Source organism: Antedon bifida, chromosome 11 (assembly GCF_963402885.1).
Source record: "Antedon bifida chromosome 11, ecAntBifi1.1, whole genome shotgun sequence".
NCBI lineage: Eukaryota > Metazoa > Echinodermata > Crinoidea > Comatulida > Antedonidae > Antedon > Antedon bifida.
Window position 1 is genome coordinate 13,032,842 of NC_136236.1, and position 26,921 is coordinate 13,059,762.

Consider the following 26,921-nt stretch of genomic DNA (forward strand, 5'->3'; position numbering starts at 1 on the left):
AGAGGGCGACATGTTAATAAAAAAAGTTAAACATCAGAATAAAATTATAGAGGGCGACATGTTAAAAAAGTTAGACGTCAGAATCAATTTTCACAAAACTAAAAATGATTAAATATGATGTTTTATAGAAGCTAGAAAGTTATTATTTATACCTAGTTGTAGAAAAACATTAGTTCCTTAAGTAGGTGTATGTTTTCATTCCCAACTTGATTGTTTTATTGGTTGCCGTCGGTTGTTTAGGGCAGGCCCACAAGAAGGTCCTCCTGTCATTTTTACTCCAGGACACCGGATGGTCCTGTTGGGCAGGAGAGGCAGTGCATTGAAAGCCAGGATAGGCCTAGAAATTTGTTAGGTTTAATAATACATTTTTCTTCTATTTCAAATCCACGATAATAATATACTGCTATTGAAAAAAATAATAACTATAAATAACATAAAGAACTGTAGTTTTCTTTGTTTTTTAGATTTTTATTTAGCTGTGTCTGCACTATGTTTGAACAAAGTTCGTCAAACTTGCCAAAACCCAATATGATGAGTAGGAGCAATTTGAATCTGATTGCCGTTTGCCAGATGACATCTACGAGCGATATAGAAGCCAACTACAAGACGTGTGAACAACTTGTGCACAGAGCCTCGCAAATGGGAGCTGAAGTATGTTACTGCTGCCATGCCATAGTTTCGAAACGCAACTCCTTCCTTTATGTCAGCATCTCCCTCATTTTTTCCTATTTTACGTTATAAAATTGTCATTTTTTTCTTTTCTAGATGACGTTCTTGCCGGAAGGTTGCGATTTTATAAGTAAGACCAAAGAAGAAGCAGTTGCCATGGCAATATCATTAGATGGAGATCTTATGTCGCGCTATAAAAATTTAGCAATGAAATACGATCAGTGGCTATCGTTAGGTGGAGTACATCTGAAGGTAACACAGGGTCAAACCATTTTAAGTTGGGGTGGTTGTAAACTAATACATTTTTTATTTAATTATTATGAATAATTATTTTAACAGGAGGATGGAAACATGCTTAGTAATGCACACATTTTGATTGACAACTTTGGTAAGATTATCGCCGAATATAAAAAAACACATCTGTTTGACATTGATATACCAAATGTTGTTAGACTCAAAGAAACGGACCAAACCATCCCAGGAACGAAATTGATTTCACCAGTGAGGTCACCAGTTGGAAGAGTGGGCATGGCAATTGTATCTTTTAACATTTAATAAATTATAGTAACCAACCAGAGTTACCTATTTATAGAATGGAATATACCAGTAGTAAAACTTTTGAGAATTTGGATAAAACAAATAAAAATGGTTTAGATGTTTTTCTTAAATAATTTACCACCAGTGTTATGATATGCGTTTCCCTGAGCTCTCAATTGCTCTCACAAAAAGAGGAGCGGATATATTGACCTTTCCATCAGCATTCACACAGACGACAGGAATGGCACACTGGGAGGTGAGCAGAGTCATTCAATTTCACTCCAAGAGCACAACTCACCAATTACAGGATGGTAGACTGGGGAACAAATGAGGTTGGGTAGATGACACTCTATTGCCGGTTAGAAAAATCCTGGAATTCAAACAGGATTTGAATCCTGGGATTTGAAAGCAAAAATGTCAACCACCAAATCATGATGTCACGATCATTTAAAAAAAATATAAATGCTAATTAAATCCTAAATAAGATATTATTTTCCCAATTTACAGTAGCATACCAACTGTTTACTTCTGTTTAGGTTCTTCTTCGTAGTCGTGCCATTGAAAACCAATGTTATGTTGCAGCAGCCGCTCAGACTGGCAAGCACAACGAGAAAAGAACGTCTTATGGTCACGCTATGGTCAGTTTACTTATAAATAAACAGTTACATCACCAATTTATACTATCTATAGCTTAGAGTGTGGTTTACAAAATAATAATAATGGTAGTGTTATATAGCGCCTAATACAATGTTTCTAAGCGCTTTACACACAAAAATGATTCATAAAATATCCTAAGATAACCAAAAGAAGAAGAAAAGCAGAGGAACCATTTACACCTGTCCATTCTCCACCATTTTTAAGCTCCAATAATCTTGGCATCAGAACTAAAAACACAAGTTGACCAAGATGCCACCAGACTAATAGTACCAGTAATTTGTTTTTTAAAATGCATTACCTGATCTTACTTGAATGTGTTTTGCAGATTGTGGACCCATGGGGGACAATACTGGCTTGTTGCCGAGAAGGCACTGATGTGTGCGTAGCTAATGTTGACCACGACTACATACAGCAGGTTCGAAAGGGGATGCCTGTCTGGGCACACAGACGTCATGATATCTATGGCAACGTATTGTTCAACGGTGACACATTATAGTGCATCTAATAATGAAATATAATCATAAAATTAAAAAATGATTTACTTACCAGTGCCTTGGATACTGTAGCTGTTATTGTACTGAACTAAAACTCTTCAGTAATTTAATAAAATAGGTTTAAATATTATTGATACTGTATAAATTATTTTTTCATAATATGGTGACAAACTATATAACAAAATATATAAAGAATAATATAATCATGAAATTAATAAAATAAAAAGACTTGTTGCAATAAAGATTCCACACTTGTGAGTTTGTTTACAAAAAAGTATTTATTTACAAAATTCAAAGGATTGACAAATATGAGATCACTCGGCCTGCACTTAGATGCAAGAAATGTAGACGACAAAACACTGTACTGTAATACTCATTCTTCCTTGTACACAAGCAGTTCATTTAATCTAAAAAGAACAAAATATTATTTGATAAAGTGCCTAAAGTTGTAAAACCTTTTAAGCACTACATAACAAATTCAAGTTATTTATCATTAATCCTAAAATATTGACTTATTTTCTACATCAAATCAAAGAGTATGTCAAGATAACTTACTGTGTATTTGTCCCATTTCTTTTCTGGGTCGTATATTTCCCATCGACTCGCTGGAAATATGTGCTTGTTGCGCTCGTACCAACTCCGTAAAACAACTTTCCCTGCATGAGACTGAAAAGAAAACATTTAGTTTGTTAAAAAACCAGTTAATGTCTAAAGAAGACTGAAAAGAAAACATTTATTTTGTAAAAAAAAACAGCTAATTTCTGAAGAAGCAGTGGATTTGTACATGTAGTTTAGTACTTTGGTTTAACATACCTCATCTTTTTCAACTCTTGAATCCGACACAAGCCTGATGTCATCGTGAACATCAAAATTAAACAGTGGACCTGAAATGAGAACAACCAAATATCTGTTTGTGTATAATCCTATAGACCCAATGGTACCAGCTCATACAGCCTGACATGTAAAATCTCACAATGTCCTACTGTATTTACTTAAAAATGAATCTATGACTTACCACTTTTGCCTCTTGCTTTGGTAACGATAAAATCGTAAAATGTTGCATGCTGGGAAAAATGATAGAAACCGAAATGATTAATGGAAAACAATTCTGTATTCTTTATCAAAGTTTAGACTGTAGTACATTAAATTAAGATGAATGGACAACTTACGTGTGGTAGAATCAAGTCTTCTTTGACATACATAAGCGCTTCTACCGTACATGCTCTGAAAAAAGAGGCAAGTTTTATTGCGAGTCCAATGCTTGGTTCCCACTAAAGACACAATGTAAGTGAGTTGACCAATCACAAGCGATAGATTATTGGAACTGTCGCTTGTCATTGGTTAACACACTTGCATTGCATTATTTTCTAGTGGGAATCAAGCTTACAACTGTGAATAATAAATTATAAAAATATAGAAATAGGCAAAATGGCATTAAAGACAATCATAAAAGAGAAACTTACTTCAATTCACTAAATTCTTTCTTTAAATTCTCCAAACATTTTATCAAAAACCTCTGCATAGTGTCACCCTTTTTCATCTGTAAAAAATAATACAATTGTGTTATTGCCATGACGACTAAGAAGAAATAGAATAGAGAGGAGGGATGAGGAAGAACCATGAATAATTTGAAAGATTCAAAGATTTTGGACGGAGTATTATTTAATTACCTTTGTTTGTCTTCTGTGTCCCGATCCATCCCAATAACTGTAAGTAATTTCAATTTCTTCCTCTAGAAAAAATAAAAGAAAATGATAATGATGTGGTAGCTGTATAGATGTATATACACAAGGGAAAACAAGCTACTATGTAAACAATACAGACTCTACTAATTTCATTTTGTTTGCATAAAAGAATGAATTCAACTAACGTTTAATTCCCTCCTGTTTGGTCTCCCATTCCTGTCGCAATTCCTCACGCATTTTGTTCTCTTCTTCCTACAAAACAAACAACTTGTCATAACAAATCGTCTGATACAGCAATATGCTTTTAGTTTACGAGAAAAGGAAGTCGAGTTATGTTACCTCGCGTTCTCTGTCCGGAAGAAAACTAGTGTCAACATCTGGGTTCTTTCCAACGCCCTTTTTCTTTACTTCAACTGCAAACACAAGAAATGTAATTTAGCAAAATGAGAACGATGATATAACTGCTTTTGTGATTACTGTACGAATAAACATGAACATTAGTTAGTGTAATTACACTTAAGCACAAATATTAAAATAATCCTTTAATCTCACCTTTTTCTTCTTCTTCCTCCTCCTCATTTTCTTCGTCATCCATTGCAAACGATAAAGTTACACTACTTTTTATTTTATTTTTTTTCCTTTTCTTATCCTTCTTACTGCCCTCTCCAAACCTAAAGTAGACAATTTAATTTTGTTCTAGTGAGATAATTTTAATTTGATGATACAGTATTTGATGAAAATATCCATCACATTTAGAGATGGAAAATGGTGGAAGAGTTAAAGATGTATTGTCCCCCTGAAAAAATAATTCTTAAACAATTTTTTGTTGGATATTCCATTTTAATGTAGCATAATAGTAATCCACTTTTACCAAAAATTGGATCGAAAAAAAATGTATTTATCTGAAAAAATGTAATTTAAAGCAAAAAATGGTCAAATTGGCTGCCAGCCAATGGATTTTTTATTGAATTTAACCATTTATTTTGTCATTTTAGAAGTGAAAACATTATTTTGTTTTTGTTTTTTTTTCTATGGAAGTGATTAACTTTATTAAACTACAAAATAACATATTCAGTCTGATTTAAATAATCTTAATTTTTCATGTTTTTGGGGGACAATACATCATTAACATAACTACCTCCTCTTCTTTTTCTCTCTGCTGAAAATTTTAAATAAACTTACTTTTTGGGTTCTGCTTTGGCAAGCTCCTTTTCACGTTCTTTGATGAGATCTTCTCGTTTTGCTTTCATTTCATCGAGTGTCATTAACCCTGGCAAGAAATTCACAAAACATACAGAATGATACACATGGCCAAGTGACACATATTACATAAGAAGAGTCCGATGAATTACTGCATTGAACAACACCGAACCACAATGAACATATTTACTCATCATTTTTTTTTTTCCATTTTCCATTTTTTTAGGTTTCAAGAGCCGAGACAGAGGGACGGAGAGGACGATCATCATAAGCACGAAAGCATGACTTGCCGTACGATGCAGATCATTGGGGTTCGGTGTGGTTCATTGGGGTGGTGTGATTTATCATTGGGGTTCTCAATGTGGTTCATTGGGGTGTGGTTTGCTGTGGTAATTCGTTGGACCTGATAAATATGCACTAATTACCAACAGTACTGCATTTAAGTTGCTGCTCAACTGCATCGTAGTGAGAAGAGAATTTTGTACCAATTGACGCAAATTTACTTTCCTGTGTTATCAAAATAATAGAGAAAAAACTGTAAATAACAATAAATTATTCATTGTATTGTTAATTGATATATTAATAATCATTCATTCAGTGTGTATAATAATATTACTAAATAAAATCATTTAAATACTTTTATTATTAATAGAAAAGTTCATTTTAATAAACTTTAAATAAAAAGTTCGTTTACAAAGCATACTAGATCCTAATTCATGTTATAACTACTAACTAAAGATGTGTGTATTGTTATACTCGTTCAAATCGCGACATAATTTAAGGCTAGGCTGGGTGTTCATACCATAACAATATTATAGAAACATCAACGCCTGGAAAGTGCGTTGAGTGCGGGTACATCTTAACACCGATAATGACAATACATTCTATCAGTGTGGCCTAGGATTAAACATAAACAATTTTTAACTTACAGTTTCAATTTTAAGTTTTTTCTTTTCAATTTCTTCCTTTTGCTTTTCCCTTCTCTTTTGGAGCTGCCTTAAACGGCCATCTTCCCTCATTCCTCCTCTATATTCCGTCATTTTAGCTGATAAACAATGTCCACACTTTCAAAATGGACGTACGGCGAACGAAATTAATTCTAAGTATCTGGAGGACACCCCCAACGTTAGAAAAAATGCAGAGCACACAGCGCCACCTATAATGTTAGTTGTTGCTTGGCAACCAACTATTTATACGCAGTAAATTGATTGTTTTTTTTTTCTCCGCAGAGGATCATTCGTTGTCCAACAACAGCAGACGTAAAACGAAGCCTCAACTGTGATAATTTCTTTAAAATATCAATCATGGCAGCAGCAGAAAACAAAGTGACACTCCCAAATCAGGTAGAACAATTTTGTTAATACTAAATAGTCTAGGCCTAGCTAGTAGAGTAGCCAGTGTTAGGCCCAACCGTTCATATGCCGGATTGATTGCGTTTACACAGCAGACTGATGATGAGAGTGTACTGTAGGGGGTGGTAGGGAGATCGAGAGAAGGATAGGACTGGTGGTGTGCCAACAGAGGAGAGGAGGAAAGAGGTACAAAAAATACATAGGCCTAGAGGCTAATTTAAACACCATGGTATGTTTGTTTTAAATTAGGATGGCGGTCTTCAATCTCCGCAAACTGAAGCTTCTCTGCCGACTTCAACTTCACAGAAACATGCAACATCAGATTTTTACCGAACACATAATCTACCAGATAGGTTTGAACATCCAGGTAAGAAAACAAGAGATAACAATTTTTTTAAACCTATTCTTAATAGACCGGAAGTATTAAAATAATTAATGAATAAGCGATTAATGTAAGGGATTGTTGTTTATGTTCTTGTCCCCGATTCATTCCCATCATGCATTGTGCAATGATGGTCCTCGCAATATCAAGCTATCTGCATGCAATAAACCTAGTAATAATTATATACATATTGTTTTTTGCAGAATGTTTTCAGGGCTACAATACTAAATCACAGAACCCTATGTACAGAACGACGAGTATGGAGATTGGAAGCAGGTCACCCACAGTACATCACATGCCAAACAGCTTCCATGCACGATCTCAACAGTTTTCAGTGGTAAGAACAATTTTCAACTGTTATGACTTTTAAAACAAAAGTTTAGTCATCCAATTGAAGTACAATTTGGCTTTTAATAATTTAAATGGTATCCTAATATTACAGGTGGTTTATGCAAATTTCATTGTTATGCAAATGAAACACACCCAGATGATCTAATTTATGTTTTTGTTTCTTTAGCACTTGGGGACGTGTGGCATGTACAGAAATCATGGTTTAAACACGTCGACGGACAAGTCAAAAGTTTGAAATGGCGCCCTCTGCATATTGGACATCGTTTACCAGCAGGAATGAAATAAACCATTTTTCTAGAAACATTTAAAATACATACAGTATGTTGAATAAATATTTGAAGAATGAGCTATTATTAATATTAGTAATACATTACTGTAGTACTGTGAAATTCACAGACATATCAATTTTAAATGTTTTTTTATTTTAATGTGTACATTTATTCGTTCATTTTATTATCTATTCTGCAATAATGTTTATCTATTTTAGAAGTAGTGTAGTTGTTAAACATTCTTTCAGTAAGAAAGAAAATTGTATTAAATTGAACCCTTGGTTATATAAATTAAGTGAGATTGTACGTCACAGAAATTGTAAAAACATTCACCATTTGGTAATGTTTTTGTAATGTACCATAGCTATGTCGCAATGATGACATCATTGCACCAACCTTGATGATCTTAATGCCACCCCGTCCCCAATCTAGTAGAATTGCACAATAATTGTAGCATTCAAATAGAATAACAATTTAATTTGTTGTTTTTCTTTTATTGCACTGACAAAAAAATTGCCATGAAAACTTAAATAAAATTCCACAAATAAAATATTACGTATATATATAATTGGATGCATTGTTTGAATACAATAATATACCCTTTGACGTACCTCTGTAATATGGTATCAATGTAATTGTTTATAAATGTAATTCATGACACAGTGCAAATGAATAATAAACTGTACCAGCTACTGATCTTAGCAATTTGCACTGAAATCAAACAATGCCCAACATGTCTATATTTTAATTAAAAAAAATAACAATTATAAGTTATTAATACAGTAGAAAACAAGAAATTATAAGTGTATTGGTGATGAAAAAGTGTATCCCCCTCCCCAGAAAAAACTAGGTACAAGACATCCCCTTTTTCCCCATTGAAAAAGTTGGGTGCCGAACGGAGCCAGTTTAGTCATCTGGATCTGCATCTGAATAGTTTTAATGATAAATAAACATTTCAAAAAATAATCATAATATAAGTCTCCTTAAGAATTAATTTCCTCATTTGCATACTAAGCATATGTTCACACACAGTTACCATTTCTAATATCAGAACTTTGCCATTAGACATTTTGTGTAATGTTCACATTCTAACATAACACCTGAATTGTATGTAAAGTGCTCAGTATTTAAAATGCATTAGTTTTTGTCTGAAAATAAAATTTGAATTTTATTTAATTTTGTGTTTTATGGTTTACTGGAATGTTGTTGTGCTGCTGTTAATAATATATTCTAATGATTAAACCTTATAATATTACCTATAATACCTAGACATTTCTCAGCTTCAATTTCAGTATAAAATAACATGGGAATAACTTTAACATGGAATTAAAGGGAAAACAGCAAAATGCGGTCACCTGTTAGTTATTGGTCTCAGTGGAATGTTTAGTGTGTTTGGAAAAAATGCCAAATTTAGTCTGTATAAATAACATTACATATCATGGAATAGAGTTTAATAACACTGGAATGCTGTAACATAGAATTACAATGTATGAAAAAAACCAATCGTTAAAATTACATACATTTTTAGTCTTGTTTTGAAGTTCTATCTAAAATAAAACCAGGAATGCTTTTTAAACATGTAAGATAGAATTACAATGTATGGAAAAAACCATATGAAAAATAACATTACATACATTTTAGTCTTGGTTTGAAGTTCTATCTAAAATAAATCCGGAATGCTTTTTAAACATGGCATAATATAGTGTGTGAAAATAAAATAAAAATCAATTGTTAGTCATAACGTTAATTACATAAATTATCGATGTAAGAATAAAAAACATCTTAACAAAATTTACTGAAGATCAATAATAAATAACGTTTTCAATTAAATGATATATTGACATATTTATCAAACTGATATTAGTATTTTATAATTATAATTTGACACACTAACAACAAAATAAGAACTTATAATTGAAATAAATTAAAATACAACTAATTAACAAAACAAAATAGCCAAATATTGTTAGGTGGCCTATCTCTGATTATCAGATTAATTTGACATAATTTAAAATAACTAGAAATAAATATTTTAAATATAAAAAAAACCTGATAATATACAATTTTGTATTATATAATGTAATATACAGTAGTGTCAGTCAACCCTGATTTACTTTATAAATGGACTTGATAAACTGAGAGACTTATCTGAGATTACTGCAGTAATCTTGCAGTAAACTTGCACAAGAGAAAGCCGCAAGCACTGATGCAGCAATTCAATAGAGTACACCTTACTACATACCAGTGTACATTCAAATATTAATTAACCACAGTAATATATATTGTATTGTTATATAAAGAATATTGATATATTATTATATGGAAGCAAATCTTATTATGATGGTTATATATATAATATATAGATAATAATTTGGTATGATATCAAACTTGTGCACTTGTAGTAACCTGATCATTTGTTTTGTGTGACTCGGGCAAACTGCTGCCCTCTTTGTGAATGTGGTCGTCCTCCCAATACCCAAAGCTGATTTCTGCTTTTAAGTAATCGATGTACATGTCTCGTGCTTTGCAGAGCATACGGTTTAAGTCATGCTTCCGTACCATGCGATCAAACAACATGGCCATATCATTATAATCCATTTTTAACGCCATAATGTACTCGCGCTGTTCCAACAATAATGTTAAACATAGAAACATCATGAACGGATTACCCATTCCAAAATCTTTGGGTGTCGGGAGTCCCCTGTAGGGTCGCCGTACAGGGCTCATTGGTGACGATTTATTTGATTTGCTGCCTCCTTGTGACGACTGAGAACTTACTGGAAGATTCGTTGGCTTTGAAGTGATTGTAAGTTCGGCTATTTTCTTTTCTAAAGTACTTAAAACAAAAGGTATTTTGGATGCTGTTTTGGATGACTGAGTATTAGAAGATGTTGACGTCTTCTTCTCTGGCAATGATGGGGAAGATGTATGTTCTTTGGAAGGAATGTTCTTTGACATGTCTGATGGATTACCAGTATCAGTTTTTGTTAACGAGGAATGATTTTGTGTTGATGAAGGTTCGCCAGTAACCGAAAGAGATTTCACAGCATCTGCCGTTAAAGGTTTGTCAATAACTAAAGATTTTGCCGCATCATCCCTTAACTCCAGTGGTATTTCTTTAGTTGCGGTATGTAACATATCTCCACCTGATAACTCTCCATTTGATGTCACTGACACCTCTTGATACGATTTTTCTGACACACACTGTCCTGATAGAATCTCCCCACTTGATGTCACAGACATTTCACCATTAGATGATTCAGAGGTAGTCACCATATCAACGCCAGAGTCGTCACGACTCAATGACATCAAACATGATGTCTCGGGAATGAAAGCGCCATCAGTTGCGCAATTAATGTTAGGAGACATTGCGACGCCATTTCCATTGCAGTTTATTCTCAGATTTGTCTTTTTAGTTGATTTCACAGATGGTACTGAAGTGCTGTATTCATTTGGTATTGTTGGAAGAGTACGTCTCGACGGAGATGATGGAGATGTTACCTTACGCTCTTCACTTGGATTTATTTCACCAGAAATTTCTGCATTTTCCTTGTTTTTATCATTTTCCAAAGTATCTGTTTTTCCTTTTAGTTTCGTATCAATACTGATTATTTCATCAGTATTTTTTTGAGGTGATGTTTTGTTATTTTTAAGTTTTAATTTTGGTTCAGAATTACCGAACCTTTTATCAGCTTCTTCTTTGAATACTTCTAAATCCTCGTGAGTTGATGCAAATTCCTTCTGCGAAAGACGCAGGCCGTCATCACTTTCAACAGAGCTGGCACGCATTCTGCTAAGACTTCCGCTCCTTCTCCTCGAATTTGAACGTTCTCTTGCAAACTTAAATCGCATTTTATCTGTCGCAAACGCAGTTGGTGACATATTGGTTGGCGGCCCTGATAGTTTTATTCCTTCCAGCGGTGGATTGCTTGGTGGTACCGCACTCCACATGACCTCTAACATACGAAGAGCATCTTGGAATGAAAATTCACGTTTTAGTTCTAAAAGCAGCCAACGATAACAAAAATACAAGTCGTCTGCGTTCTCCTGCCGTAAATAATTGTAGAACTCTGGGTCTGTTACTTTTATTAGTTCTGTGAGGTGGAGAAATTTTACAGACATTGTTTTTCCATCCATTAAGAAGTTGCCATGGAGACGCTTCATTAATCCTACAAAACATAGATACGCTTGTGCCTCGTCCTGCATGACGTAAAGAATGGGCGAAGCGAGGTCGCTCATGCCCTGACAGTACGAGATAGCAGGATGTGATAATGCGTATGTCGTTAAAATATTAAACAGTTTTTTTCCGTTAGGATTCTCGTCTGCACCGCTGGAATAAAAGCTTTCCAAGCGATCCGTACGCAGGACATCTTTGCGTACCATATTCATTATATTCTTAAAATCTTCACGTGGGTTGTTAAGTAATCGATCTTTCAAAGCGTGGTATTCAATATCTTTACGTTTTAAGTAAGCCCATCGTTCTTCCCCCGACATACTTGGCGGGAAGATGTTCAACAGATGGCGCCAAACTGTCTTACGTAACGATGGCTCAACTCCGCCTTGAAAAACACGCAGCATGAGTCCTTCCTTATTTACAAGACGACCGCCCTCGTCCAAATACGTCAAGAATTCGTTGTCATCTAACGGTTTTAGAGGAAGTTCATACACATTATCGTCGTTGTTTTCACCTTGGAATATCTTCTGAACACGGTTGAATGTTCGGCCGACAGAATCCATGAACGTTCCAACAAACGGCATTGACATTGAGCGTTCGTGGTGGCGGTGACTTGTGTCTTTCATACTGATGACATCCCAGTCATCAAGACCTGTAAACATACAATGTAAACATTTAAATACTTTAACATATATTGTTTTTCTTAAAACATTAATTTAATGTCAATTCAACTTTATTTAACCATGGAGGCCCAGATCAACATGTTTGTTCTTCCCTGGGGCTGTGCAAAAAATACAAAAATACTATGTTTTTACAAGATTATGTACAGTATAATTTGACCAAAAACTGGATCAAAAAATATACCAATATACCCAGTGAATTAATGAAAAACAATAGTCAATCGGAAGCATGGTTAATGTAACAGTTCGTTTATTTTAAATTTTATATATGCAAAATCATTATTTTAGGTTTTGCTGAAAAGTGAATAACTCTTAAATCTACAGAATGGGATATTTCAAATTTGATTTTATTCATCTTTATTAGCATATATCTTAATTTACTATTGTTACCTGGTCCCTCAAAGGGTCTAGCATCCACCTTTAACTTGAGTACAGGATCAGACGCTGATAGGAACGCAGCATCTAAATCCCAGTCAGACAGTAAGGATAGGTACACTTCAACACCCTTCTCATCACGAGATAGATAACTAATCGTAAAGTCACTGTTGAATGAATACATTATTTAAATACTTAGTAAATGTATTATAAGACTGAGTGATTTTAAGTACTGTACTCACACCCTTGTAGTTAGAGTGCTTGAGTTAAGCCGCAACTTAAAGTTACATTTACACAAAAGATGACATACATTAATGTGATTATGGCATCATCAATGTGTCACTAAAACAGCGCCATCTTATGAAACGGAACAAGTGTGAATGCAACTTAAGACTTACTTTACGCAGAGTATATACTTACCCTTGTAGTTGGAACAAGTGTTAATGCAACTTAAGACTGACTTTAAAAGCAGAGTAGGCCTATATACTGTACTTACCCTTGTAGTTGGAATGCTTGACTTAACAGGTTATGTAGCATAGGAAAGTTAGTGATTTCAGGATCAACACTAAACGTCTTGTATTCAGGTTGATATAAGCCTGCACATTTCTACAAAATACAATTAAATAAAACAAGTCACAAACAGTGATACAGAATTATTTGAATCCTGGTCCGGATCGTTTCCAAAATGTAATGGAGTCTTCCATGACCATACATCTATCTGTGGTTCAAATATGTTAAAGATCCATCTTTTAGTTTTGCCATTATCCTGCTAACAGACAAACATATAAACAAATAAATAAATATCACAGACAAAAATATAACCGGAGGTAATAAGATTAAAATGTAATCAAATGGTGGCCGAATAAATGAATTTAATTGCCTAACTTGGTCAGATATGTTAACAGCTATCGTCTGTGGGGAAACTGAGAATTATTAGAAAAAATACAGGATTTTAATGTGATTAAAAAAAAGATTATTGAGTAAATCAACATCTAATGTGATTGGCCAATACAAGTGTGCTACTAGAAACATAATCTATGCAGAATGGTAATTGTAGGTAATTTGAAACCATTACACCCCCATATGAAATGTCTTACTAAGAAATAACATAGTTTAAATTGTTTAAAGGATAGATTATTGTATCTACATGCGATAGATAGATATTCATGGTTAAATTATCATAATTCATGAATTGATTGAAAAACAATAGACAAATAGCTAATCAAAATGACAAACGATCTATAAATACAAATTAGATCATGTGAATACTAGATAACCATGGAACTGTTTACATAAATATTGTTATCACTAAACTGGCATCAAATATAAGTTATTCTGCATGCTGCTGTAGACGAACACTATCCGATCAAACCAGCGAAGAGTCTAAAAGGGCGCTGATGTGTGGCGACCAGGTTGTGGTGACAAACTGCTCGTTGTTTTTCACTGTATCTTTTAACTTTCAAATGAATTTCTCGGAGAGCGGGATAATAGATCTTTTCAAAACAGACCAATCGAACAAACCTAAATGGTCTCAAAATACAGTAAAGTATAGGAATTGTTTTCAGCGAGGTAAATGATACTAACTATACAGTCAATACACTGTCACACTGTCTATCAAATATACCTGTCAATTTAAGACACCTAAGTATTATGCATGTTATCTAATATCAGTTATGATTGATAATTTAATATGGCAAGTATTCAGCAGGTAAAACTATTATTTGTCAGTATTTTTGTAAGTGATACTGATATCGTTAGCAGTCAATTTTCATCAAATGTAAAAAAATAAAATACTTTTGACATTTTATGATATGATGATTGAATCTTTTTTACAGTAATAAAAATAAAAAAAGGGGAAAAAAGGATTAGCATTTTATAAAATTAAAAAAACATAACACAATACAGTCACATAATAATTACAAATTAGGCAGTCCATAAATTTAAAAATGTAAAAAATATGTACCGTATATTTAACTTTTTAGAAAGGGAAAATAAATGATGGATAAACTAACTTATTATAATAGTAGAATCATTCAATTAATTAATACCGTTATGTTATGCACACAATTATCAATTCATAAACAAATAGAAATTCTTCTCGAATTTATTTTGCGAACTCAAATCTTATTTAATTATCACATCTTGTAGCAGTTTCAACGTGAATCTACCTAGTAAATAAATAAAAAAATATGCACAAACAACAATGTATTAATTGTCCTTACCTACAACACACCCATTGTCTGAATGTCCTCAACAAAACATGAAATCTAGTATTTTTGTCTGCTGGCTGTGACAAGCCTTTAAGACAGACAGCTACTTTTGATTTGCTAGCCTTTTCATGCCAGCGTTCTAATGTGCTATGAGTCATCGTCTTGTATACTTTGCATGAGCTCCCTTGCATATCGCTCCTCCTCCTCCTGCTGCTCGTTATTCTATACGTTATTATTGCCATCATCATCACCTTTGTAGCAGGCTACTTAGCTTGCATACATAATTTAAGATAGTTCAAATACAAAAGCCCAGGTATAGTATAAAATATGAATAATATATAATGATCTACAGTATGATGAATAAAGGCTTGTACTCTATGTGATTCTAATTAAATTTTTAAGTAAACTGTTGTAAGCTAAAAAAGATTCTAAATTATATTAATCAAGACTGATATAATATTAATAGCGAGCAACTATGGCAGAGATTGAACTATATGACATAACCTGATCAACTATTTAAGGATTTGAGAAATCACTGTTGTTTTTTTTCAAAAATAATATTAAGCTCTGTTTACACGATCAAACTAGTTTGACAAAAAAAATGTGATGTGCTCAAATGATATGTCCAGATATGGTAGTGATATGACATCATCATGTCCATATTATGGGCACATCACATAAGTTAATGGTGTAGACAGAGCTTTAGTTCATGATTATTTTGCTTTACGTTTTTCTGTACAGTGAGAAATATTACTGTATAATACTTACTATTCTGTGACTTATGCCTCCAACTAGCTAGAGGCAACGTGTACACTGCACTGCTGCAACATTTCCCATGTACAGTAAACAGCTGCTAGTTCAAAGAATTTATCTTATGGGTCCACATCAAAACCTATTTGCTCATATAAATACATAGGGAAGCACATAGCAATAACAAGAAGATACCCATGGAAAATTTCAAAACCAAAATTAAAAAACAAAATTAAACTACTGTAATAAGGTAGATATCGTTGTTTAGATTTTTTATTTCAAAGAACAATCATTGGAATGCTTTCCCGGTTATGTAGTCATTGAAAAAGCAATCGGACAAGTAATGGCATGATGGGATGTATCAGCGGTTCAAAAGACTGAGCCTACAAACCACCCTTTAACCATAAGGTAAGTGACATAATTGGTAATGTTGATTGCACAAAACATTTAAAAATCTTCCTCTTATTCCTAACTAAACCGAAAGGCTGACACTCTCACCTTTCACAACAACCTGTCTCGAAATTAGTCTATGAACAGCAATTTTCTAAAAAGTCTCTTTTAATTCTCATCTTTACTTGTTATATTCCTACAGTTTAGTTCAGAGAGCTTGAAGACACATGTTCATTGTATGGGTACTATCAGCTAGTATTCTACAGTACTGTATGTACAGTGGTACATTCACTGACTTTAACACTGTTTAATCTATTATTATTTACAGCTGTGTTAATCAACAGGTGCAACCTACTGAATTAATCTGTATGCCATAAAATGTTTCAATAAATTACAAAGTTTACCTAGAATTAATTTGCATACATAGAGATCAAATGATAATTACAAAATGATTTTAAAACAAATTGGGAATTATTCATGATCAAAACAGGAAAGCATAAATAATATATAAACAGATAGGCAGCCTGAAACCGGTTGAGTAGTGTTATCCTAAAAAGTATGGAAAACCCACGAATGTTGATTGAATTCTCCTTCTACCATTCACAGAAGCTGCAAAGGCAAATTCCTGGTTCAAACTTAGAGGAATTGATTGACTAATTTCTCCACGGTTCAACAAAGTACAGTGATGTAGCCATGAGAAATAAAGTGGTGCGGTTCAGGCAAGAAAAGGAAACAATCATTGTTCAAGCCACTGGGTTGTCAAAGGCCTCTGTGAAAAAGTGGTCAGGTTGAAACCTTAGCAATTGTACTGGTGGCTATGGCCCTAAAGTATTAACTCATCATGTTTTGTTTTTAAGTTCACACAGTAGCTAGCTACATCCTGAAGAATTTAAGTTAGTACTTGACACACCTTCCGTCATTCGTGCTAAACAATATGCTATAGCTGGGAAAGGAAGTAGTCAAATATAATGCAAATAAGTACATTCATTTCCTACATATGACAATGAATATGAACCTCTCAACAAACTCTATTACAAATTAAAACACATTTTAACAAAATACATTTACTTATAATCATTTAAGTAATAACATCAATAAATTTGTTTTGTCACAGACACCTAACTCAATTTATATATAATTTGTTTTTTTTTTTATTTAAGGCCGTACTCAAATGAAAACAAACTTTAGGTTTATGTTTTTATCAGTCAGTTACCATATCTTGTCAGTTTTAAAATTATTTTATGAAAATATTCATTAAAAAGATTCATTCGGTTGGTTATTTACTATACTATTACGGTTGAGATATAATTAACTATTATATTTTATTTATGAAAATAGTTTTTAAGTTTCAGTGATACTTTTACCAAAAATATGGTAATTGAATAATTAAATAAAACATTGGAAATCTACCAATTGTAAGATTAGAATGTACAAGTTGTAGTTGAATGTAAGGAGTTTAAATAAAATGATATCTTCTTCTTCTATCTACATTTAGCTTTATCTCACAAACCAAACAAAGTCATATTGTGTGCTGAGATACTTATACTGATGTATGATAACAGGCAAGTGAATAACAAATAAAGGCATCCTTGAATTCATTTAAATGCATTGAAAACTTGTGATTGTACCTGGTCAGTAAGTGAGATGGTCAGTGTTAATATATTCTATCAACTGAACAGATTAGAATGTAAACTAATGGATGTGCACATGATATGCGTAATTTACAAAGTATTTTAATAGTAATAAAAACTGTTTATTCATCAATTTGAAATTGGGCAATAGTCTTGTGCAAATTATAGTAGTGTTTTATCAATGTTTCGCAGACATGTTAATTGACAACTTAACATCTCATCAACATCATCTGTACATCAGATCAGTATCATTCAAAATAATTTTTTTTTTCAATAATATAATACAAAACTTGTAATTAAATATAATAATAATCAATAATAATTTATAAACTAGGCTAGTCTACTAGGCCTAGCATAAAGGCTTACAAACATGTCCTGGCCTTTTAATTAACTGATTTATTCAACTATATAAGAGTAAATGCATATCAAATCGTAGCCCCAATTAATGTGGTAGAAGCCCGGTTTATTCCCGAACAAACCATCCATCACCGTCCGTCAGACAGGCCTAACGCGGCTTAGCACAGACTGGCAACAGATTTATACAATAAAATATAATTAAATAAGACCTTAACATTCACAAATGTACTTACAATAACCTGTATACGTATAGCATCTCGTCTTTGTACATCTTTTGCCATTTTACGGCGTTTTACGACCCGATTTTTAACCATAAATTATTCTAAAAAATCATTCGACTTTGACAGATGGTGACAAAATAGCTCCCTCAACGGCAATATAGCTCAACACATTTTTTATTCCTACGCGTACTAAGCACTTCCAGTACGCGCGCCTACGCACTGCTGCTGCTGATGATCGATATGGTACTCGACTCGCGTGTCGGCGGTAAACACAAAGGATGTCGCATTCTTTTGAAAATACCGCAGTGCCTGGCTGGGCGTCGCGTGGGAATTGGGTCAAACAACTACAAGCACTTACACGTGCGCCTACTATACTGATAATGCGATCTTGTTACAATGCTGTACATATATTTTCTTGTACTTTATTATTCAAATTCGCTCATTTAATTGGTGGTACTGTTTTCATAAATGGTATGTATGGTATACAGTACTCACAATATATATATAGCCTATAGGCCTGGCCTAATCTTTTAGTTTTATCATGGAAAAAATGTAGTTTAAGAATAAGAGTTACATCAAAATGAATACAGCCAAGTGAAACATTCAAATGTATAGTGTTATAAAAATTTATTCAACTTTATTTTGATTAGTAGGTCTGTTTACACAACAGCAATGTTGATTAAATACCAATTCCAACTGAGTTTGTTGCTGATTAGCTTTAGTAGTGGAAACTCAACCTTAAGGCCACACTATTGATCAACAAATGTAAACAAAATCACTGAAGCATAAACAGTCCTATGATCTTCACAAGGATTGGTTCCCAACAAGCATACTTGAATGCAATTGCGCTGAGCACAACCGTGATGCACACTGCTGGCAAAAACACAAGTTTGGATTCCGCTTGCACACTGCGACGGATCACCTAGAAAGTGGCTTGTGTTGCGCCTACGTCCAAATGGGAATTGGGCTTATCAGAAACCAACCATGTAAGAAGTGACTATATACTGCTGTTGTATATCACAACAGAGCCAATAAACAAAAATAACAAGATATTACAAGTAGCCTCCCTTTATCAACAGGATCTTATATTTCTATACAAATTATCTAATCAAAAAAAGCAGCAAAAAAAAAAATAAATAAAATCAATTGCTTTTATCTCCTATACTTTAAACATGAATATTACCAATTTGTCTACAGACCTGCAAAGAGTGGGCAGCCAATTCTAGATTTTATTTAAAAAAAAATCTGTTTTACTTATTTCTTTAGTAACTATTAATAAAATATTGAGAAAGTCCTTTACACAATAATATGATGACAAACATAATACAAGAATTGGATAATATCATCATTTGTTTGTCATTTTAAATTTGTTATTATTGCCGTGTTTATTTCACAAACAACAAAAACAAAACAATTTCAGCATTAACGGATATCAGATCAGTTGTGAGAAAAAAGAAGTGAATATGACCAGAACCAAAGACCTTAGATTAGAAGGTGACCACCACATTACACCACCACTACTTTATAATTGACATAGTATTGGTCTCTGAAATAACGTTCCAGCACTTATTGTTAAAAATTATATATTATTCCATTTCTAATTAGTAATCTGTGTTGGATGGCTGAAAATAAAGATATTATAAAGAATAACATAAAGACATCATGCTTTAATACAATAATCATTATATTTTACTAAACTCCATCGTTCTTCAGAGCTTGACCGATCTTATAGCCTGCGATTTTATTCCAGTCAATTTTTGTCCTCGTGACCGGTAGTTGCCGTCGGAGCGCCTTGAATGTTGTGTCCGACATCTGGGTATAGTTCTCACTTAATGCTTTTTGGTACGATGTCTCTTCGTTTTCAATGATTTTCACAAATTCTTTGGAGGTGCCTGTTGGATCCTGTGAAAAATAATGTAATGTATATGATCAGGTTTACTTGTACTCAGAATTGAGTAAGTACTCAAAATTCAGTAAGTACTCAGAATAATTACACAAAGTATATTCTAAATAAGTACACAATAAGTATGTTTACTTACTGTGACTATTAGTTCTTTTTTGACCTCTTTATGGCTGACCAACTGGACATTACCATCCTCATAGTAGTGAACTTGTGCCTTGAAAAGACCTTTAGCCTCGGCTGACCCTCTACTTGGGTTAAATGTAACTGACCATTGAGATCTCCATTTGCCATTCCTGAAAATCAATATCATTAATACATTTTGTAGGAAATGTGTTTGTGTACATCACCACAACCTCTTGTATATAAACAAGCTTTACTTTAAGTTTAAGTGGTTCCTTAAGGAGTTAATGGAAAATTTTGTTTATTCTTTTTTTTCCCTTTATATTTCACTTCTATTTAAATATTAAATATAAATGATGTTTTGGGCTGATAGGCTGATGATTGGAAGGCGTGTCAAACTGCAAAATAAGTTATGCTTACCAAAAGTTATGTGGTTGAAACAAATGATGTTCTAGACATACTGTCAGAGTGATGTCACTTCCTGTACTTGTGCCATATACCTAAATACAAAGCAATTTTTATTTAAACAAGAATCATTACAAACATTTATGCAAATTAGTCCAAATTAAAACAATGACCAAGATCATATCCTACAATTGACCTTACAATGACCTTTTGAACGAGAAAACTATAAATAGAGTACATAACTATGCACTGATGACAAAGCCACTCTCAGTAAAAAACTGACACAGTATAAGGTATGTAATATTATAACAAGGACAAATAATAATAGCAAATGACTTACAGTACAAACACCATTGCCATAGTGAGCTTGTATATAGTCCCTCAATGCAGTCTCCAGAGCACTACGCCATTTCTCTGCAGTCTGATCAACATTCGACGCCGGTTGTATATTTGATGCTTCTTTTCTCAGATGATCATATTGGAAAGTTGTTTTAGAAGAAGGATCGAAAAACGTGTTTTGCTTCATATCACCGTACTGTGTAATCAATACCTACAGCCAACAATAAAACAATTTATATTATAAGTAGATAGTAAGTAATACATGTTTACTTTTAAAACAATACTAGTGGCTATTTAATCAACATGCAATACAATTACAAATTTGAAGTGCAAATATTCAAACTTTGTGAACAATGACCTATGACCTGACCTCGTGTTCCTGGCCATCTAATTTGCAAGGGGTGAATTGTTCCTTGTTGAGGAGTGCAAATGCTCTAAAAAAACAAAATTCATCAATTTATTCATTTATCTATTTTACGAATATTAGAAGTAAAACAAGATCTTGGAAATGGTTTATATTTAAATTAAAGTGAATTTATTGATCCAACAAGCACTGTAAACATCACTTACTCTGCTCCATTCTTTTTGAGTAATGCATCATTGTCCAATAAGATCCTTACATCTATAAAAGAAACAAATAATTCATGTTTAAGTATCTTTTTATAAAAAATAACCCTAAATAAAACTCCTAGAATGATTTTTTATACAGGTAAAAAAAAGTTTGATTTTACTTAGATATATATTATATACAAACACATTTGATGTTTGGAGCACTGATTATATTTCAGAAAAAGGTAATCACGTAATTATATGGACAATTGAAATTGAATATCACCAAACATGGTAATTTATCTATATATGATGGCAAATGAAAGTAAACTTTCAGGAAACAGACACTTGAATTAAAGACAAATCTAATTAAATTTGACATTTTAAAACTTACCATTAAAAACCTCATTAAATTCACCAGGTGGTGCATACTTGATGAAGTTTTTTAAAATTCGAGTCTGAAAGAAATAAGCAAAATTTAAAAAAAATCGGTTTACATTTTATTTTAGTATAGTATAGGGTGACCTAGTCACTAGTGAGTGCTAAAAACTAAAAAAAAAACACAAATATTTAATAATTTTACATTTCAAAAAATATATAACAAACAAGCAAGCAAGGTGCCTAGATTGATTCAAATAAACCTAAAAACATGTTTGCGCGCCCATGTTTGGGATGCATTGTCATTATTTTGGCCCCACTTCGTTGAGAAGCAAGGCTCATGGAATGTCCGGTTATCAGCGGGCTCCAGGTCCTCCTGTGTGCATTCTCGTCCCGATGAGAAACAGGAAGTGAATAACCGGGGCCTGCACTTTGCTCAGTTCGTCGTTGAGTTTTACTTAATTCACACATTCAACGATTATTATTCACATTAAAAGAAACATAACCACCAACTAAAATTATAAAAGAAACAGATATGAAAGCAAGCTTACCTTTTCTTCGTCTGAAATTGAATAGACATTCGCCATTGCTAAGCGTGTTAAATTGGAAGTTTTTGTGTATAAGTTGGTTTCTGACACACGCCTTGAAAACAGGGATTATGGGAATATAAACAGCGCCACCAATTATTTTTAATAGTTTTCTGTGGGCTCTTCAACCTAAAATATTTTTATACAATCATTTTTGACAGCATACTTAGGTTTAAACTAAACTTTGGAAATAAAACTAAATATCAAAACTCATAAATTAATTTTTAAACTTATAAGTATCACTCTGATGTTGAAGGAATGCTGTAGTAATAAATTACAATAATGTATTATTTGTGAAATACAAAATGGCTGCCTCCTTCGGCAAATGCAAAACAAGTTACCACCGCTAATTTTTTGATGATTTTGCCTTTATAATGACCTCTGAAGAATCTAGTATGCAATCGGGTGGTAAAGTCAATTTAGTAGAATTGGCGACGGGTCTTCTTATATTGGGAAAATTTGATGAAGTATATAAATTATGTCAGAAAGGGCTAGCCAGGTTTGCAGAGTCAGAAAACAAGAATGCGATCGCCACCTCTGCCGCGGCCGGTGGGAACGCCCATCTTGGGGATGATGAGAGGGAAATCCCCTGTTTCGATGAGGCCCCTAGACATGCTCTTACTGAAAAGAAGAAACATCGACACAAGAAAATAACTTTTTCGTAAGGTGTCTTCGTGTTAATAGTAAACAACTTTAAATGAATATTGATAATGAACTATACACAAATTAAACATATGTACAATACAGTACTTTATTTGCTAATTCTAATAAATATACAAACAAATATGAAACTTTATATAAAATGTATTTATTTTTACATTTATACATTAATATTTAGGGATGTGATGAAAGAATGTCTATGCATAATTGGTGTACAAGCTTTAGCGGAGATGAGTCGTTGGCAGGATGTTCTGCCGTTTCTTCAAACTCAGTACGGTCCAGTTCAACAGTTTCCTCCAAAATTAGTGCAATTATGGTATGCAGAAAATACATACTATACTATACAAACTGATAGCCCGGGAGAATATGGTCTCTCCACGCCCTCCCCCACACATCCAATGATGATATGTAGTAGTGGGCAATAGAAGTGGGAGTTTAGTTTTGTTCTTAAGTGGCTGTAAAACTCATTGTACATATACAATATTTACTTTTAATAATTTGTTAAAATAAATTTAATAATCTTTTTTTTCAATTCCAGTATGGTACTCAATGTTCACGTTAACAATCACAAACAAGCTCAAGAAATTTACAAGCAATATTCCAGCCAATCAGCTCGAAGGTTATCGTCGGAGCAACATACTCATTTTGTTGAATTACTCTTTGCACATGTTTTATTTCCGCAAGAAAAATGGACAGAAGCAGTGAAAATTATTGAAACTGATCAAATATTAAAAACTGATAAAAAGTTAGCTTTATTAAAAATACTTAGGGAAAAAGAAAAATATCAAAAATGCGAGAGTGGCGTTGCTGGTGACGATAAAAGCAACGCTGTGGAAGATGCTGTTGAAAGCCAACCGGAAGGTCACCGAGGTCACAACAGGTTGTCAGGTGTGTTGCTAAGGTCCAGGTTTATAAAATTGGATAAACATTTAAAAGTGATATATGTTTGTACATTAAATAATAATAAAATTTACCTGCCTTGTAGGAAATGTGTTGTTTCTGATGGCGTCTAAAGTGAGTCGGTTTGTCTGTCGTTGGATTCCAAAGACCTACTGGAGTCAACTTGGTAGCGTCGCAATGGTTGGCGTGTGTGCTTATCTCGTTCTTGTGCGAAACAATTCAGGTACGGTTACACCAGTAAGCTTAGGTTCTAGTGCTTTGACTAAGAGGTGCAGACTAAATGTAAACACCGACAATAAGTGTATAAGCTCATTTTTACCTGGCTAACATGACAATTATATATTAGGTTACATAGTTACTGTATAATACCCTCCCAATGGTATCCATAACATTTTTTCACAAGATTACTTTTTTCATTCAGCTCATTCAGTGATGTGCTGATTGGCCATTTCATGGTTAGTTAATTGCCAGTTAAAAAATATAATTTGCATTTAATTAGCATGAAATTAAGTATTTTAGCTAACACGCATGATTACTCGCACTAAATTTTATTTCTCTTGTTAAATTTTTTATTTTGCACCTTTCAAATAAGGTAAACAATTACATTGATGGGATACAAATTAGAAAGTCTCGTAACAAATAATAATGAACCCATGAAGGAACTTTGGATTATAAAACTCTGTCTACACTATCAAACTATTTTGACAAAAAATGTATGTATGATGTGCCCAAATATGGTAGTGATATGAAATCATCATTAACGTATATGGGCACATTTTTTTTGTCACATACAGAGCTTTAAATTCACTTAGAACATAATATTTTTTCTTGTGGTTTTTTTTTCCAGATTTGTCAACTTGGCAGTCATATACTGTAGCACTATGGTTCAGTATATCAAGGCTTTGGCAAACTATGTTTGCAGCTTATTATAAAATCACTGACTACGGCCAGAAAAATTAAAGAAGTGGCGGCCATATTGGCAACAGCACTGGATTTCAGAAGAGAAGAGAGAGAGATAACAAACATAATAGAATTTTTAGATAAAAACATTAAATTTTACATTTTTAAACATTGTGACGTTCCTAAATATCTTTCAATAATTTTGAAATATTTTTGGAGACCAAAGTTTCAAATATATATATATATATATAGTTAAACTGTGGGTTATGTAGGCCTCTGTACTTTTTCATATATACAGTATTACAGTTAGTAAGTATAATAGATTATATTTAAAATGTTATAGACAAATATTACTGTATATTATAAAATATGCACGAATCGTAATGGAAAAAAATGGTTGCGTCATCAATTTTGTAAAAATTTCAACTAGTCTATATTTCGATAACGACGCCAACGAATAACGCGATATGAAATGAAGTGGAAGAACGAAGGTTATATCGTCCAGATAACCAACAGAATTGTAATTAAAATGTTGTTTGTCGAAGAAGTTTTAAAATAAGCGCCATTCATTACTGTACAGAAGTTTATTTTATCATCACATTTCTTTCTTATAGTGGAAACTATATGCTACCTTTAATCAACATTTTCACATAAATCACGTCAAAAATGACTACTGCAGTAAATTAAGTTATTGCTGCAGTAATTTGTTAAAATCAGAATTCATGCAATTTTAACTATAAATACATGCATGTTTTCAATCTACTGTACTACACTTACTGCAGTAGTATACATTTGACCATTTGCTTCAACTTTGACCATTGTTTCTGAGGTCAAAGGTTAAAACTGACTAATTGTATTATTTAACGGAATACAAATCTCTTAAGAATTTTCCTCTTTTTCTCAAACTTCAATCTTTAAAACCAATCAGCCAGCTCACAAGGAATCGACATACAGCATTGAATCTAATAACTGGATGCTGTTTGCATATTCCATATTTTTCCGATATTTTTATCGATGATGCTAATTTGTAATGCAATACATAATAATTATATATGGTTTTCTGTGTATACGTTTGTAGGCCTAACTAAACGAACAATAATCCAGTCCTAAGATGAACCTGGACATTTTTTAATCACATTTTGGTCATGTGACGCATGTAGACCAATAGTGTACCATGCCATCAAATCTTGTAACCTACATCATTGAACAGCTAAATATGCGAGATGACTTACTGGGATAATATGTACATATATCTAATTGGTGGTCTATAAATCTAATGCTTAAAATAGGATATGTTTGAAAAGAAGTACTTTTACTAATCACAAAAATGTTGCAAATTATGTTGCTTAGCCTTCGGAAGAACAATAATTGTGTTAAAATTGTAAAACAAATAAATTATAACTAAATTAAACAATACCCCATAATGAATTCTAAAGTAAAATGAATCTAAAACAGTGGCCTGGCTTTTCTTTTGGTAGCTAATTTTATCATTTACTTTGATGCAGTCGTCCTCTCTACCGCTTAAAAGGAATCAAACATAAAATCGCAAAAAAAAAAAAAAATTTTTTAAGGTGATTTAAAAAAACTGTCGTGGAAATAAAAGATCAATGGACATTTAATGAAAACTTGTACTGTACATAAAAAAAATGTACAAATTAGGAAAATTAATAGCTTGCAGCATTTGGTATAATTCACCATTTTTACAATCCAAAAAGCAGACTTACATGCCCATATATAGATATGTGATATCAATTATGGGCACTATATAATATGGACATGAACATTCCTAATATGGA

The 26,921-nt window shown here is 32.9% G+C and overlaps 6 protein-coding genes across 6 annotated transcripts; 3 read left to right on the forward strand and 3 right to left on the reverse strand.

Annotated features, from left to right (window-relative positions):
• The first annotated feature begins 34 nt into the window (after nt 1-34).
• Nucleotides 35-2,579, forward strand: LOC144855881 (deaminated glutathione amidase-like). Its single transcript, XM_078713836.1, has 7 exons — nt 35-181; nt 465-651; nt 766-921; nt 1,009-1,206; nt 1,352-1,462; nt 1,743-1,844; nt 2,189-2,579. Exons 2-7 carry the CDS (start codon nt 490-492, stop codon nt 2,357-2,359), a joined length of 900 nt encoding a protein of 299 aa, XP_078569962.1. The 5' UTR covers nt 35-181; nt 465-489; the 3' UTR covers nt 2,360-2,579.
• A 37-nt stretch (nt 2,580-2,616) lies between these two features.
• Nucleotides 2,617-6,334, reverse strand: LOC144855880 (protein FAM50A-like). Its single transcript, XM_078713835.1, has 13 exons — nt 6,172-6,334; nt 5,668-5,749; nt 5,225-5,312; nt 4,595-4,713; nt 4,382-4,455; nt 4,228-4,294; nt 4,028-4,089; nt 3,821-3,897; nt 3,527-3,581; nt 3,373-3,421; nt 3,171-3,241; nt 2,913-3,023; nt 2,617-2,764 (listed from the first exon to the last, which is right to left on the reverse strand). The coding sequence occupies exons 1-13, from the start codon at nt 6,280-6,282 to the stop codon at nt 2,756-2,758; spliced, it is 975 nt and encodes a 324-aa protein (XP_078569961.1). The 5' UTR covers nt 6,283-6,334; the 3' UTR covers nt 2,617-2,755.
• Nucleotides 6,335-6,459: 125 nt separating this feature from the next.
• Nucleotides 6,460-8,772, forward strand: LOC144855883 (piercer of microtubule wall 1 protein-like). Its single transcript, XM_078713838.1, has 4 exons — nt 6,460-6,585; nt 6,844-6,961; nt 7,180-7,313; nt 7,494-8,772. The coding sequence occupies exons 1-4, from the start codon at nt 6,547-6,549 to the stop codon at nt 7,560-7,562; spliced, it is 360 nt and encodes a 119-aa protein (XP_078569964.1). The 5' UTR covers nt 6,460-6,546; the 3' UTR covers nt 7,563-8,772.
• Nucleotides 8,773-8,776: 4 nt separating this feature from the next.
• LOC144855876 (uncharacterized) lies at nt 8,777-18,513 on the reverse strand. Its single transcript, XM_078713831.1, has 4 exons — nt 18,397-18,513; nt 13,322-13,431; nt 12,841-12,992; nt 8,777-12,422 (listed from the first exon to the last, which is right to left on the reverse strand). Exons 1-4 carry the CDS (start codon nt 18,475-18,477, stop codon nt 9,979-9,981), a joined length of 2,787 nt encoding a protein of 928 aa, XP_078569957.1. The 5' UTR covers nt 18,478-18,513; the 3' UTR covers nt 8,777-9,978.
• A 481-nt stretch (nt 18,514-18,994) lies between these two features.
• LOC144855442 (F-actin-capping protein subunit alpha-1-like) lies at nt 18,995-22,758 on the reverse strand. Its single transcript, XM_078713303.1, has 8 exons — nt 22,630-22,758; nt 22,095-22,158; nt 21,722-21,773; nt 21,522-21,585; nt 21,153-21,362; nt 20,828-20,907; nt 20,424-20,580; nt 18,995-20,286 (listed from the first exon to the last, which is right to left on the reverse strand). Exons 1-8 carry the CDS (start codon nt 22,663-22,665, stop codon nt 20,077-20,079), a joined length of 873 nt encoding a protein of 290 aa, XP_078569429.1. The 5' UTR covers nt 22,666-22,758; the 3' UTR covers nt 18,995-20,076.
• Nucleotides 22,759-22,949: 191 nt separating this feature from the next.
• On the forward strand, nt 22,950-25,588 carry LOC144855598 (uncharacterized). Its single transcript, XM_078713503.1, has 5 exons — nt 22,950-23,326; nt 23,504-23,641; nt 23,864-24,213; nt 24,311-24,448; nt 25,073-25,588. The coding sequence occupies exons 1-5, from the start codon at nt 23,040-23,042 to the stop codon at nt 25,183-25,185; spliced, it is 1,026 nt and encodes a 341-aa protein (XP_078569629.1). The 5' UTR covers nt 22,950-23,039; the 3' UTR covers nt 25,186-25,588.
• Nucleotides 25,589-26,921: the final 1,333 nt, after the last annotated feature.